Genomic DNA, 15,814 nt, shown 5'->3' on the forward strand with positions numbered 1-15,814 from the left:
CTGTGGAGCACTGCGTAATTCTCACGAAACGTGGACGCACAGACGACGTTCACCCAGGGCAGATGTGAATTGAGGGGACGCAAAAAAAAGTTACAGGTGTTTTGATTGCCAGATGCAGAATTTGCTAATAGCCAGACAGAGTTTCGGACCGGTTTCCAATAACGGGCAGTTCATGGATCGTCTCATTTGCTAGTGACCTCTAGTCCACAGCCGGGCTTCACCTTGTCGGCCTGTCCAACGGCATATCTGCACGCACTCGGGCAAGTTGGCACGTGCCATGGATCGGGGATGGGGGAGCGTGGTCTGGAACGTGGCGGTTAATGATGCTCTCCACCCCTTCATTCCAAGGCATCCCGGCTGTCGTGTTTTGGGATCCGTCGTTTGTAAGAGACCAAGTTGTAGTGGTAACCAGGACGTGTGCATGTTACACATGTAGCAGGACAAGCGCAGCTGCATGCACTCGGGCGGGCCACCATGTCGAGTCTGCACGTCGACAGTTGCGCCAGTGGGTGGCTGCTTTTGCCGTAGACATGTGCTGTAATGTCAAAGTATCTGGACATGGGAATACATGCATGGTAGGGTAGGCGAGCAGCCGTATCCCGGAGGCGGAGGCCGAGCAGTGAGGGAGGTTGAGGTCATCGCCCTGGCCCCCCGAACACTTACCGGATGGCCCATGGAACGACTCGGCCCAAGAAACGTGGCACGGCCAATCAGCGTATGGTCGGGGGTTTGCAGTCTGATTAAACCCAACCCTCGACTGCATGGATCAAGCGTTTTTCTCAGCTGGGCTGACGAAGACTATTGCCCCGCCTTGCTTTTGCTAGTTTCCCCTAGCTGTCCCGAAACGCGCAGCCAGGCCCATTTGTATCCAGTACGCCCCGTCGTTCCCGTCCACAAAACAACATCACAACAACAAAAAAGCAAGCCTAATATGCTCCCACAAACATAAACACCGCCCATCACCTGCACACCATCTTGTCGTCGACTCTCCGCCACTACACACGCTAGGCACCAAGCCAACATGACCACCACTATTGCTCTTCCCTATGACGACTTGCGGCCCCATGTTCTCCGGCCCAAGAAGTCCTTCTTCCAGCGCCTCAACACCCCCGACCACCTCATATCTCGCATGCGCTCCCTCAAGGTCGACGACTCCGCTTCCCTCCTCAGGCTGTCGTCTGATCGTTCACGAGTATCCACTGTATCCCTCCTCTCTACCCCGGACCTTGACCGCGACTACTTCCCCGACCTGACCAAGCACACCGAACTCGAGCGACCAGTCTCCTGTGCTGTCCTTTCGCCCCCAACCTCACCAATCGAAGGAAGCTTCTTTCCCATCCAGCAGTTCCTTGCGCCCATGGACCGGAAAACCAGCAAAGAGTTTGTCCAAGGCATGCAAACCTACGTCCACTGGAAACAGGCTACCTACGAATCAACCATCAACCAAGCCCCATCCACCTCGCCACCTCAAACCCCTCAAAGCTCCTATTCCTGGACCTCGTCAAAGAGCTCCCGCAGCGAAATGTCTGACGAGGAGATGGATGACTGGCTCGACAAGCCCATGGATGCCGATGTCCATCGCTTCCGCAAGCTATCTGCTGCATCTCTCGAGAGCCTGCCCTCGTCCGATGGGTCCGAAATCAAGATTCACGTGATCCAAGAGCAGCCCGACGAAGAAGAAATCGCCGCCCAAGGCAACCGCCGACAGCTTTCCAGCATGTGGCGCGAGACCTGGTGCTGGGAAACCAACAGCCAAAACCGCACTGCCAACGACCAAGGTTACGAAATTGTCCTGCCAACATCCACAGCTGACGACGACTCCTCGGCCAAGTGAGAGCGTCGTCGCAGTTTGGCTCGCGCTAAATTTCCGTGAGCTTTTTTTAACCCACCTGACTTTCTCCGTGAAAGCCACAAACGCGCATCCGCGCCGTCTCAGCTGCATCAAGCCGAATGACGTAGCGCCCGGCGCCGGCGCCACCGCGCCACCTCCCGAGTACCAAACCCAAGGGAATCTTACTCGGGAACCTATTAGACAGAAACACTTGGACTCTAAGTTGCGACACTTGTAAACCAGTTTCACCCAAAAGGAGCGAAGAGACGAAAAAAAGAGAAGATGAGCACAAGACCACCCCAACCCCCCTTGCGTGTCACAAAAAGCTCGTTGCCAGCCACACACATACACAGCCGCAACAGAAGCAAAATGACCAAAGCGCTCGGAGACCAAAGGGGCCAAGAGAGACGCGATAGATTTACCACCCACGTCGTTTGTTGGCAGGTTTCAACCAGACGCCGTAGATGAAGGACCCAACCGCACGACGAAGACATCACATAGACCCATATATACCCAACCCCCCATCCCTCATCCCAACACAAGCAGCTCAACAGCGCTTTGAGAAGAATATTTCCTTTGTCAGATACCACCACAATGTCCTTGTTTTTTTTTTCGGCAGACTCCGTTGACGTCCCGTTACCTTTGTAAATAAACCTTTTTCCTTTTCTATAACTATAAATATAACTATCCTATTATTCATACTACCTTGACTTTTACTCTCCACCTGTGTATTTTTTGAACGTTTGCCCTTTCGCCGCTTCAATCTCGCGTGCAGCTGGACTGATAGAGAGCTCCTGCGATCACGCCACCATCTCGATTACAAACGAAAAAAAAGGAAGGAGAGAGAGAGGCTGACAAGCCCAGGTTTTTTTTTGGAGGATACGGAGTGCGATGTATATTAAAGGCGTGATATCAGAGAAAAGATGATGATAATGAAAAAGGTATAAAACTATAGAGAAAAAGAAAACACCGAAAAAAAGGGTCACACGTGACGTGAGATCCCCCCTCTTTTGGAACTCGTTCCAAGTGATGATACATATCAAAAAAAAGCAAACCATTACGCATAATCATAAAGCACCTTCTCAACCCACACACACACACACACACACACACACACACAAACATATACACGTTTAAACTCTCTTCGTGAGTAAAAAAGAAGAATGTCTCTTCCAAAAACCCTTACACCATATCCCTCCCTTTAAACTGTGCCGGGGGCCTTGAATCCTGAAAGGGCGAGCGAACAGATTCACTCACATCGACCTCCGTCGTCACTGTAATATTGCCCAACTCATGTGCACCGCCGCGGCCATGCACAGAAGTATGGCGATTCAGTCGTGCAAAGCTCTCTGTGCTACTTCGCGCATCACCCCCGACAGCAGCCGGCGAGCTTCTGCCTGAGGAATTGACGGAGGGTGCGGTGGTGGTGGTGGTATCTTTGGTTGTTTGGTGCGCGTGGGTGGCGTCGATTGTAGTAAGCATGTACGATTTCCCGCCCATCGCATGATGCGCTGCAGGAGCCTCGCCGCCGTCGAAAAAGCCGCGATCCTCCAACTTGGGTGAGCCGAGCGGTCCATAGCTTTTATTCGTAGATCGTTCCTTTGTCCCCGCTGCATACGCATCGGAGAAGTATTTAGGCTGGGTAGTCTTGCGGGAGCCTTTGCCGTAGGTGGAGACGAGGATGGAGCGGAAGAGCGGTTTGAGGCAAGGAAGGTTGCCGGCGACCATGCCGACGTTGCATTCTTGGACTGTCCAGATGGTGAGGTTGCGCGAGTCCCACATTAGGTCGCCCGCGCGCCCGTAGTTGCCGATGTAGGAGAGCTTGATCATTGAAGCGGCCGTGGCGAAGAGGCCGAGGCCAAGGATGCAGATTAGGGAGGCTTTGTGGCGGCGGTTCATTTGAACGCCCCAGAGCATTGGGATCTGCGTGGGGGTGTGGTGTTAGATAGTTGTTACTTTGTGTGTGTGGGGGGGGGGGGATGGGTTGGAGAACGACTTACGGGTATGCCGATAGAGAAGGCAAGATCGGTAATCATGTTCAGAACGGTGTTGAGGTATCCGAGGATCTTGATTTGCGTTACGGTCCAGCATGTGCCTTTTACTGTTAGATCCCACATCATTCGGACATCGCTACATTGCAAGAAGACAGTTAGAACGCAGCCGAATGTGTAGACGCCCATGAATACTAGTGTTGGTTAGTAAAGGTTTGGATGTAGTGCTCAAGGAGAGGCCATGTCAACTCACTCATGATTCCCGTGATGAGACGCCGGAAAAAAGGCCTGACTGCAATTCTCAAGAGGAAGAAGCCCACAGAGATCTTGACAAAACATATGGCGAAGAGATATATCGGTTGCGATATAAAGTTCAACTTCATTGCTTGTGGAAAGTCTTTGGGGTCAATGTATTCGATGTGTCGACCTGCGCCATAGTAGACCTGCGGTATGATTACGCACTGGCCTGCAATACACTTTTTCATCCATCAGCGAGTGTACGAGGAAGGCGTGTGAACGAACATACCAAAACCATTGACAAAATCATCGTGTAGTCCTAAAAGGGCGGAAAGATCAGCAACTATCGACCCACAGTGTTGTTGAAAACACTCACATCCCACCCCACATTGCGGATCATCCGAATGCGAACATAGAGTCTTGCTATCGTGGTAATCACTGCCAGGATGAAAACTGACAGAGTGGCCCCCAGAATAGTAGGCCCTTGATTCTCGTCTGGCCGTACCGCCGCCATCTCGGCGCGTTGAATCATGGTCAAGGAAACGTATGTGCTGGATTGGGGAACTTGTGAGACCTTAGACCCAGGCGCATGCCATGTTCTTAATTATGAGAGGAACCCCCAAGCCGCCGTGCTAACAAGCGACTGCAGCCAACCGAAACCGACCAGCCCATTGATCCAGGGGGCGCAAGACTACAGGGTGAAATGTTTTCTGAGACTGGACTCGCAGAACCTTAAAACCGCCACACGGAGGTCGAGGGAACAGGCACCATTTTGTCAGTAATAGCCTGCTTTGATGCGGTAGGTGTACTTAGCCCCAGCTAATAGGAAATCAGTCGCCATCTATTGCAATTGCCACTTACGGGCAGCTGGGAACGGACTTGAAGGGATTTGGGTTAGTCCTGCAGAAAAGAAGGTGTTCATCCAGCAGGACCTGCTTGAGACGGATGCTCGGCGGAGCATCCAGATGCGTTTGATCAGGTACAAGCTACGCATGCACGACATCAACCCCCAGGGTCCATGCGAGCAGCTGGTAAATCGATTCTCGTAGCGATGTCCGAGTGCGGTAAAGGTCGCGATCAACAAGTTGCCAGAAAGGATCGGCACTTGCAACGTTACTCACACGATGTCAAGGAAGGATGCAAGTACTCATCACATGAACTGCAGAGATGCTATTCAAGATCGTAGCAAAAAGAAAAAAAAAGAAAACGTTCACGATCTGGTTGTCTTGCCCCGCACAGCAGTTTGAGATGGAGGGAGTGACATATTCCTGGAACAAATTTACACTCTGCAGGTTACTGTGCCACTCTCCACGTGGGTGGTGAAGCCATACAGGATGTCACCGCTGCCGATCGAGCCCGAATCCGCCGCGGGACTGGCAACCAATCCATCGATAAACAGCGAGATTACGAGAGAGGAAGTGTGATGGGCCGTAGTTCAGACTCGGCAATGCATGTATTCGAAACTAGGCATGAGAATCCTCCAGGAGAAATCCTGGATCACCTCACGGTATTGACGCGGTCAATATTCGGCGAGAGTACCCAGGCTAGATGTGAATCAGGATCATTAGATGCGCTGCGGCTTACAGGACGGCATTTGTACCCCGCATCCTGCATGTAATCCCAGTAAGCATGTGTCTACACAAATGTGTATGCTGGCAACCAGACATCAAGTAAATCTGTTCGCACACGTGCTTGTTACCTGCCACAACGGCATGCCGAAAGAAAAGCGAGCCTCTTGCGGGACGGGAGAGGGAGGGAGAGGAAGAAGGCGTCCTCGGAGGGTAATGAAGTTTGTAACTGTCATAGTACCGGTTAATATCGTGGTGGTTGGCCTGAATATCTCGTGCGAAGGCGGCACGCAGGTTTCAACAAGGCTTGACCAGTGCGCGGTAGCCAATAGAAGAAGTTTATCCTTGGGCATGAATGCAAGTCAAGATTATCCAGTAGGACAAGACGTCTTGGTTGCGCCATAAAACGTCTGTGCGCAAGGGAAAGGATGCAGGACGGGGAGCCGGCAGGACGGGACGTACTAGCACTTGGCAGGGTTTAGCCATGCGCCAAATAATAACAGCCAGCGGACATGGCTTCCTTTTTACCATGCGCCACGCATTCGACTCGGTCGACACCAGGCCCAAAATGGTCAATCAAAACCTCGAAGGATCTGTATTCTCGTAAAGACGCTTTTCTGGACCGCACGAAATGCAAGAGCTGGCAAAAAAGACAAGAGTCCGTGTTGGATACGGCAGGCACAGCAAGATTGCCAAGTGACCCGGCGATTGCTGCTGAAGGATGCCAGCTTCACGTGAACGCCTCCAGCAGCTGAGGCAGGGATATGGGCCAGATTGCAAAGATAAGTCAATGCAAGTGTGGCGGACTTGAAGAAGTCCGTAGTCCGCTGTCCAGACGGCAAAACTACATTGTATCGATTTCCCACCCATTACTCGTGCAAACACATGTGTTCAGCGGGAGCGATAGCACCACTGATGGATCCCGCGCCCATCTATCTAAGCGACAATGGGGGGCAATGGGGTGATGGGGCCGCCGGCTTCAGCTGAATCGCCATTGCACGACACCAGGCTTCCTAGTGTTCGTCCAGAACCTCGGGAGCTTCTATCCGATCTCAACAGCCACCTGTTTCCCCAACTACAGGCTTGGAACTATGCTATAATTCGCGGTGGACAGGCTCTTGTAAGGACGGCCCATTGACTTAATCTTAGAGGTAGGATTCTGGCTTCCTAAAATACTCACTACTAGGCCATCCTGCCTGAACTAGAAGAAATGTTATGCCCTAGGGACTTGCTTGTCATTGGTTTACACTGCCACATGGCCTCGACGTAAGCCCTAATGGGCTTCGAAATTGTCCTACGCCGCAGCCTAGCCGCGGTCGAGCATACAATTGGAGTATGGTTGATGTGGCTTTCGGTATCTGTCGCCCCCAACCCCGGCACTTGAGCATTGGACGCCCAAAATTACTAGAGCAACCCTTGAGTGAGACACTGCTTTCTTTTAACTATATATCCTTACAAACATGTCTGCTTCTTTCCTGGTGGCACCGCTTTCCATCACTTTGCTTTTTACCCCTCGCCTTTCTTTGCCTAAGCCTAATTCTCCGTGAGCTGCAGGACAAGATGCGTTTCAACTCTCTAGCGCTCCTCCTTGCTGCTGGAACGGTGTCAAACGCACTACCAGCGCCACAGAATGACCCCTCGCTACCTACTGAAGCCTCGAGTGATCCTGCAGTCGCCAGCCAGCAAATTGACCAGCTTGCTTCTTTCGCCGAAGAGCAGGTCAGGGCTGCGCTAGAAGCCAACAATGCCAAACGGGGCACTTGCAATGCCAACAACGTTGCCATTCGCCGCGAATGGAACGATTTGTCCAAGCAGGAACGCAAGGCCTACACAGATGCAGTCCTGTGTCTGCAAGCAAAGACTGGCAAGACGCCCGCCTCCTTTGCAGCAGGAGTCCGATCCCGATTCGATGACTTTGTCGCAAACCACATTGACCAGACTCTTTTCATCCACTACACTGGTACCTTCCTCGCTTGGCACCGCTACTTCACCTGGCAATACGAGCAAGCCCTCCGCAATGAGTGCGGCTACAAGGGCTACCAACCCTACTGGAACTGGGCCCTGACCGCCCAGAGCGGCCTTGAAAAGTCCGCCATGCTCGACGGCTCAGAGTACTCCATGTCCGGCAACGGCGAGGCCATCCCCAACCAAGGCGAAGTCGTCATCGCCGGCACTGGACCACCTGAAATCCGTCTTCCCCCCGGTACAGGTGGTGGCTGCGTCAAGAGCGGACCCTTCAAGAACATGAGTAAGCAGTCCCTTTTCAACCCCCCTCCCAAACTCACAATTCTTTCAAAGGAAGAAAAAAAACAAACACATAACTAACAATCTCCAACAGAGGTCAACCTCGGCCCCGCTAACCTCGACCTCACCAACGGCACCACAATCTCCAACGGCGACGGCCGCTCCTACAACCCCCGCTGCCTCAAACGCGACCTAACCGACTACTGCAACAAAAAATGGGCAAACGCTACCTCCATCGCCAGCCTCATCCTCAAAAACAACGACATCTGGAACTTCCAAATGACCATGCAGGGCTGGCCCGGTACTCCCGACCTCGGTGTCCACGGCGGCGGCCACTACAGCATGGGCGGCGACCCGGGCCGCGACTTCTTCGCCTCCCCCGGTGACCCCCTTTTCTACCTGCACCACGCGCAGATTGACCGCGTGTGGTGGATTTGGCAGCAGCTCGACCGCAAGACGCGCTTTGGTGCTACTGGTATTTCCGGAACTGGTACGTTTAGGGATTTTCCGCCTAGCGCGAATACGACGCTTGAGACTGTGATTGATCTGGGGTATGCGGCGAGTCCACCGAGGAAGATGCAGGAGTTGATGAGTACGACCGAGGGGCCTATGTGCTATATTTATGCTTGAGAGTGAGTATGTGAAGGGAGGTGGGGATTCTTTGAAATGGAAAGGATTGATTGTATATATATGTTTCTTTTTTTTAAAAAAAATTGATATCATAATCATGAAAAGGGATGGTGGAGAGAGAGACTTACACTGTGTGAAGTAGTTTTTGCCATGGCTACTTGTGTAGTAAGCGTCAGCCGGGAGATGTTGACTAAAGTAACTATATTTCGAGTCCAAAAAAATTATCACGCCATGCGAATAAGGGGCCTTCATCAAGAAATCTCATCCTAATTCATTTCACATAGCTTAAAATCAGCATTCTTTTTTTTGTTTGATCGCAACTGAAATAACCAATGAGATACCAGACAATGGATGATAAACACATGTATGTCATGATGATCAAACGCCGTCAAACGCCTCCCAGAGAAGAAAGCCAGCGTCTGGACATGAATAAATCTCTGTCCAGAACCCAGCAATACATTACCCCCTCCCTTAATCCGTCCCAAAAAAAACACAACAAAGAAGGCCATCTTCCCAGACTAGAAGATGGAGTTAACAATGTTTCCACCAATGGTAGCACCTGTAAAAAAATGTAAGCGATTAAAAGATGCCATTGACAATTTTGCTTCCAATTGTCGCACCTGCACCAAAGATAGCCGCGTTACCCAGCTTCTTGCCAAACTTCTTGCCCTGCGTCTCCACCTTGCTGGGCTCGGCGGGCGGGGCCTGGGCGCCAGAGGCCACGTCGAGGGGCATGTTGCCGTAGTTGGAGGGAGCCGGGGCGGCGGGCGTGTAAGCGGGCATGACGCTCTTTTCTTCCTTGCGTACGTAGCTGGCGGGGAAGATGCCGTCCATGCCTGTGCGCTCGTTGCGGCCCTTCCACCACTCGTTGTTCATGTACTCGGTGACGGCGATCTTGTCGTTGGGCATGAGAGCCAGGTCGCCGGCGTCCTGGGCGTTGTACTGGTACATGGCCGAGGCGTAGCACAGCACGGGGGGCCCTGCGGGGGCGGCGGGAACAGAGGGGTAGGCTGGCGGTGGCGCGTTGGCAGGCGCGTCGGCGTAGTAGCCAATGTTGGCGGCCTTGTTCTCTGGCGGCGGCGTAGGCTGGCTCTGGATGTTCATCTGCGCGAGTTGTTGAGTCGGCACGGCGGCGGCGGGAAGCATGCGGGTGCTGTTCTCGGCTGAGACGGGCAGCTGGGCAGCAATGGCATCGTGTTGCGCAGAGGTGAGGACATTGGATTCGACGAGAAATTGGAGGTTCTGTCATTGTTTAACAAGAATCAACGCCAGGAGCAGAGTCGGCGCAGACTCACGTTCTTGATGTCGCCCAACGCTCGGTTGATCATGGCATTCTTGAAGCTGTCCGTCATGTTGAAGGTTGGCTGGTTGTAATCCGTGTGTCGCTTTGAATGCGCAAAGAAACAAAATGCCCCTCCACAGTCGGAGCGTGATAAGTGAGGTAGTATGTGTTTGTTGGTTACGGAGAGAGAATGCAAAGTCGAGTGACAGAAGAGTGGCCCAAAGGTGCAGAGTGGAGTTGAATACGAGGATAGGCACACTACTCGGAATGTCTGCGCCGCATTTGGGGCTGTGCTTAATTTACTTGTGCTGCCTGCGCGGCAGCAGTGGGACGCGATATTTATTTACGGATCGTGACGAAACACGGCGCAATAGAAGCAACGTCCGTACGACCAACTGTGCATGCATTTCTATAGATTGAAGTCGTCGTTGTCGTCGTGTCATTGCTTCTCTTCCACCCAGCCATAGCATTGCCTGCGTATAGACTAAAGTCCCAGGGTCTCCTGCAACTGTGGCTTGAGTCGGTCTTCCGAGTCCTACCCCGCCAAGACCCCCGCCCGTCTCTCGTCCGCGCCCATCGCCCATCCAGTCCCCAACTATGACAAGAACACTTGCTTCCACAGCTCCTGTCTCTTATTCTCAAACGCATCAAACGCCTTGACTGTGAACCCCACTGGAATCTGCTCCTTGCCCTCAATCAGTCCCTTCCACGCCTCGTCGGTAAACTCGCTCAGCGGCATGCCAATGTTCCCTCCATCCTTGATATCCGGCTGATGCTTCGCGTCGTGCAGTTCCGTCTGCACGGCTGGCGGAAAGATTTCAATCACCTTGATGTTTCCAGGCCCATTGGCTAGCTGGTGTCGCAGAGCGAGAATCATGTGATGCAACGCCGCCTTGGAAGCGCAGTAGTTGGGACAACGCGGAAGTGGCATCAGCGCTAATCCAGATGTCGTGTACACAAGTGACGTCTCCTTGCTCTGTCTCTGCAAAAACGGTATGAATGCCGTGGTAAGATGCATGTAAGAGATGTAGTTTGTTCGGAACTCCATTTCCAGCACGTCGAGATCGATCGTCTCGGGCTTGGAAAAGTCGAAGCCGCGCTGGATACCGGAGTTGAGGAACACACAGTCGAGATCCGGGTGCTTGCTTATTACGTCCTTGACAAACTTGGGGATCTCGTCCAATTTCGTGATGTCGAGGACAAAACTGTCGACCTTGTCGCTGCCGTGCTGATTCTTGAATTCGTCCAACTTGTCTTGTCGCCGACCTACGATAATGACCTGTTTACCATCTTGTACGATCCGTTCCGCCAGTGCCCAGCCAATACCCGAAGTCGCGCCAACTACAAGAATCTTGTTGTATTTGAGAGACATTGCTGCAAAGTATGTGTATTTTAGATATGAATGACGAGGCCTCGAGCTGGAATCGCCCACGAGTTTATACCAGGTTTGTACCTGGTTATCAAAGACATCATCACAGCGCAACTAGCCAATCTGTATCTCAGTCTAGCCCGGGCTATTCGACCCACCTGACGTATCAAGACTCGAAAGCAGCGGACTTACAAAAAAACCCATCGTGCTATGATGTTATTATAAATTGCAGATGATGTTGTTGCTGTAAGTACGTCATGGTGATCGGTCCTTCGGCAGTTGTTCCGATGTAGTACTAAAGAGTAGTTACGAGACAAAAAACATTAAAATTACCCAACAGGAGAGATTCCCTAGTAGCTACCTACCTAGCTACTAATTCGCCGATCGAAAGCTTGAGTACCGCTGAGTAAACAGGAAGCGCTATGATTTCTTTAAAAATATGGTTAGTATTCTTCTATGTATATACTAGCTGATACTAACCCCTCCGTCCTGAATATAGACTATTGGTACATTACTGACAACTGCCGAGCGCTCTCAATGGTTACGCGTAATATTAATAGCTGAATAGAGTTGGTGCATTGCTAGATGAGCTGCTATAAGTATGTGAGGAGGCAGTGCGTAAATGCTGTTGTCAAAGTAGCGGTGCTGGCGCTTAACTGATGAACACATGCATCTTCCTTCTAAACTGGCTATCCTGATATGACTTGACTTTTTTTTTCTCTGTTTGCTATATGGCGTATCAGATCATTTATCTCAGAAAAGAATGGCAGGCCACACCCTAACCTGCCGAAATCGGGTATTCAAAAAACGACCGTGCAGTTAACGTAAAAAACTAGGTAAGAGTCTAAGAGAATTACGTCTGTGAGACCCTGCTTTAAACCCTTAGGAATAGTTTAGTAATAATTTGTAAACCTCTTAATAGGTATATAACTATAAGGCATAACTCTATTAGGTGCGATAACTATAATACGGTTGCGATGAGATAATGATATAATGAACTATGGTTGTAATAAGGACACGCAGTGTAGTAAAGCTCTCTAATGCCTATAAATTCGCCATGTCTTCTCCCGTCTATCTCTCTCATCTCATCACCGCCGCGCATTTATTTGAACTCGATCTCCTATTAAAACGATGTCGACTTTCTATTCGTGGCTCTTGTCCCCACCCCCTTCCATCTTATATCCATTAAAAACACTAATTCCCCTAATACTATGATTGCTTCCTTTAATCGTCCGCCAAAGACGATCCACGACGATATACAGAGGTGGATAATAGATTGGTTCGATAGGTTAGAAGCTGGCTCGGACAGTACGGGCCTGATCGATCTATCCTGATATATGCTAACCCTCTTCCCCAACCTCCCGATATGCTCCGGCAATGTTCTGTCATATGACAAGACAATCACGTAGTAATGATCACGTGATTACATGAATAGCAAGGAACCTACCTTCAGCAGAATCCTAGATGATATAGGGTACATGGTCGCGAGTACGATTAGTTTCTAGTTACTGCATCAGCTTTGTTCTCATCGCATGGTTTTACGCGACAGGGGTCCTTCTATATCCGTTCTAGTGCGTTACAGGGTAAATCATGTAATGTATCTGTTGCACTGTAGATGCAGGATTGTGTGGTAAGAATTATTAGGTACATTGCTTTGACCGTTGTTTAATCTTTTCGTTTATGTGTGGTGCATAGCTATTGCTTACTCTCGTTTGGAGTATTGGACCGAGCCCTGATGCCGATGTGACAGCAGATGCATACACGCCACTAGCAACCGGGTAGCTCGGCATGAGATTTGGGCGAGATGCAAGCCATCGCACGCACAACAAGGCTTCCTTCCTGCAGGGCGTGTGTGCTTGCGTCGGGCCGGAGCGCTTTTTTATTTTGGGTTCGTGTGTAATCCATACCATTACACTCGAATGAGCCTATCGCTCTGTGACTGCATAGTATGTTATGTGTATATGAAATAACGGACAAGGATGAATTGATAACTCTTCTTCTGTTGACACCGAGCCGCTTGCTCATGCCTGCGCCAGTACCTATGTGTTCCACTCGGCTCTGTGAGAGTGGCCTCTTGTCAAGGACGTTTTCGTCTATCCTGTAGGCCAACCAATATTCACCTTTGTCCTGCATGCAATGGGACCGTCGATCGAGAGTCTCTCCTTAGGCCAAGTCGATGTCATGGGCAGTGAACACTTTGACGCAAAAAGAGATAGGGTTAGATATGTCTCTAAAACTTCTGGATACACCATGTGGGCTTGTACACGCATTCAAGGGGAATTTGATGCAACGTGGTCCATATCTCTTTTTGCTAAACGTTTTTTTGTCAGTGATTAGAAGCGCATCTCGAGTTCTGTCTCAATCAGACCTATCATATCTGGCTATTATCACGTGTGTATTGACTACAGGAGCAATGTGTACTTAATGTTTTGTGGCTATTACCGCCTAGTATTGCCTAGAGTGGCGGCCCGCCTCATTTTTCTTTTTCTCAGCTTGAGTTATTTTTGAGCTGGTGTATCTTGCCAAAAGCCGACTTCCTACTAGCAGTGCAAACCCCTCTTCAAATTCGCGTAAGTCTGATGTGCGTCATAAACCACAAGAACTGTTCCTGTGTACATTATGAAAAGCAAAGCAGATCGCAGGCAGGTTGGTATCACTTCGGCGAAGCAGCTCGTTGCAACAAATGCAAGCCCCGCTTCTAATTTATCAAATCCCTGTAGCGAAAAGTCTAAGCCACACAATAACTTAATGCAAGTCGTAGTGGTACCGCATACAGCGACAACGCACAGATACCTAAACGGGCTCCCATCTGGGCAATCTCAATCTTTGCGTTTCCTCTTGTTTCCAAACAATAGTCGGCAGTATCAGTGACTTTTCTTCTCTTCAGTCAATCCAACACAATCTTACCAAAAAGGGTTGCTTTTTCCCATAATTAACACGTGAGTGAAAAAGGTACTTAACAGTTGTCAAGGCAAAACATGTCAATCTCATGGCTGTATTCGGTCCTTCTGACCTTGACCTTTCTCCCCAACACTGCTGCATTCGAATGGGACGACTTCACCAATAACTTGGCAACCGACTTAGTATGTTTCCTGGAAAAAAGCTCAGAATTTGACTATAAGCTGACTGATCCCGGATTAGGGACCTCTCATTGCGCTATTTGGCGAGCAAGTGACAAAGCAATTTCTAAGCGAATCTCTGACTACATGGGACAACATAATATTTGCAGTAGCGCCATTGGGAATCCTTACGGCTGTGGTTTCAGCAATCCGTGTTTGTGGCAGCCCCTCTCTGCGAGCCTTTATTGGAAGAGCACAAGAAGGTCCTGGGATTGCGGAAGCTGAGCTGCTATCCTGCACATCAGAAACGACATCTGAATTGTGGAACCAAGGTGGAATCGCTCGAGTGTTTGGCAGACCACAAATCCTAGAAATAGTAAGGACTACGAACAAAGACAAGGAAACGTGCATGAGGCTCTTCGACCAAGCTTGTGGACAACTGAAGGAAGATGCAAGTAAGGAGTCGGCCAGTGGAGAACCATCATGGATTGTCGAACGAGACGAAAAAACTTCCCAGTTTGACACCCGTGGACACCTTAGCCCTAATCTCTCGCTGAACTTTGGAATCAAAAGGCTACGCAAAGCGTTCACCTACGGTGCAGCTATCCTCGGGCTAACGCTGCAGATTGGTGAGTTGACAGATAAAGCAAATGAAACATTGCTAATCGTCACAGGAGTCTTGGTCTATGCAGGACTGACTGCTTACCGGTTCCCTCAAAACTTTTTGTTGAACGACAAACCGATAGAGAGATACGCTTTCCCACTGACTTTCTCCGGTACACTATTGGTGTGCTGTGGCATGTTTCTCTGCGCTTACATCATTGAAAATCAGACGGATGAGATATATTATAAGCGGAACCATCGCGTTACAAGCCAGTTATACTGGATACAACCAGGTGGTCAAAAGATTGGCGATCAGGTTTTCGAAGCGTTTGTGGGGAAAAGCGACGACGCTGAGTACATTAGGTCATCGAGAACCGACCGGGATCGCCCATGGGTAGACATTATCCTATGGACAGCAGTGGTCATGACGACAATTGGTTTTGTAGTCCAATTTATTGGACTCAGAGGGATGCACTCATCTGTCACTGTCGCTCAACTGATTTCTACCTTGATCATGGCAGTTGTAAGAGCAGGCCTTCGAACCCAGCGGATGGACAACAGCCGAGATATACTTGCATGTTCCGGCAACGACCTTAACCTAAGAAAAAAGGTTATAGGCCACGAGTTAGATTTCTTAGCGCTACACCTCGAGGACGTCAGTGCGATTAGTATCTGTACTCAGAGGTTGGAAAAACGGTCACGAGGTATGTTGTATGATCATAATAGCAAACTACCAAAAAAGTGTCTTAACTTTGTAGGGTCTTCTTTAGATAAGGGAGGACGTGCGTTGAAAACCAGGTTTGACCTTGCTGATTTGACCAGTGGGATAGGAGACCACTCATGGCACAGTAACCCTGTTAAGCAGATGGCAACGCGGTTACAGTCGGTCATTGATGGTGCCAGGCGAGTTTTGCAACTTCCGTTGCCGCACAGTCCCTCGGATAAGTGCATACCTCTCGAATATACGTGGAAGTCAGAAACCGATGGGAAGGTTTATGAC

At 50.2% G+C, this 15,814-nt stretch overlaps 6 protein-coding genes across 6 annotated transcripts; 3 read left to right on the forward strand and 3 right to left on the reverse strand.

The window, feature by feature from the left end:
• Window positions 1-1,021: 1,021 nt before the first annotated feature.
• Window positions 1,022-1,834, forward strand: COCVIDRAFT_88015 (hypothetical protein; the record flags this gene model as incomplete). The annotated part of the gene is made up of 1 exon (XM_014705448.1): window positions 1,022-1,834. One exon carries the CDS (start codon window positions 1,022-1,024, stop codon window positions 1,832-1,834), a length of 813 nt encoding a protein of 270 aa, XP_014560934.1.
• Window positions 1,835-3,013: 1,179 nt separating this feature from the next.
• COCVIDRAFT_88038 (hypothetical protein) lies at window positions 3,014-4,573 on the reverse strand (the record flags this gene model as incomplete). The annotated part of the gene is made up of 5 exons (XM_014705449.1): window positions 3,014-3,754; window positions 3,832-4,016; window positions 4,076-4,298; window positions 4,349-4,378; window positions 4,436-4,573. 5 exons carry the CDS (start codon window positions 4,571-4,573, stop codon window positions 3,014-3,016), a joined length of 1,317 nt encoding a protein of 438 aa, XP_014560935.1.
• Window positions 4,574-7,187: 2,614 nt separating this feature from the next.
• On the forward strand, window positions 7,188-8,501 carry COCVIDRAFT_33950 (hypothetical protein; the record flags this gene model as incomplete). The annotated part of the gene is made up of 2 exons (XM_014705450.1): window positions 7,188-7,875; window positions 7,966-8,501. 2 exons carry the CDS (start codon window positions 7,188-7,190, stop codon window positions 8,499-8,501), a joined length of 1,224 nt encoding a protein of 407 aa, XP_014560936.1.
• A 579-nt stretch (window positions 8,502-9,080) lies between these two features.
• Window positions 9,081-9,853, reverse strand: COCVIDRAFT_33951 (hypothetical protein; the record flags this gene model as incomplete). The annotated part of the gene is made up of 2 exons (XM_014705451.1): window positions 9,081-9,743; window positions 9,797-9,853. 2 exons carry the CDS (start codon window positions 9,851-9,853, stop codon window positions 9,081-9,083), a joined length of 720 nt encoding a protein of 239 aa, XP_014560937.1.
• A 525-nt stretch (window positions 9,854-10,378) lies between these two features.
• COCVIDRAFT_87740 (hypothetical protein) lies at window positions 10,379-11,155 on the reverse strand (the record flags this gene model as incomplete). Its single annotated transcript, XM_014705452.1, has 1 exon — window positions 10,379-11,155. One exon carries the CDS (start codon window positions 11,153-11,155, stop codon window positions 10,379-10,381), a length of 777 nt encoding a protein of 258 aa, XP_014560938.1.
• A 2,975-nt stretch (window positions 11,156-14,130) lies between these two features.
• On the forward strand, window positions 14,131-15,355 carry COCVIDRAFT_87718 (hypothetical protein; the record flags this gene model as incomplete). Its single annotated transcript, XM_014705453.1, has 3 exons — window positions 14,131-14,235; window positions 14,294-14,840; window positions 14,889-15,355. Coding segments are annotated over 3 exons (1,119 nt in total), but the record flags the coding sequence as incomplete, so codon positions are not given.
• Window positions 15,356-15,814: the final 459 nt, after the last annotated feature.

Source organism: Bipolaris victoriae, assembly GCF_000527765.1.
Source record: "Bipolaris victoriae FI3 unplaced genomic scaffold scaffold_8, whole genome shotgun sequence".
Classification (NCBI taxonomy): Eukaryota; Fungi; Ascomycota; class Dothideomycetes; order Pleosporales; family Pleosporaceae; genus Bipolaris; species Bipolaris victoriae.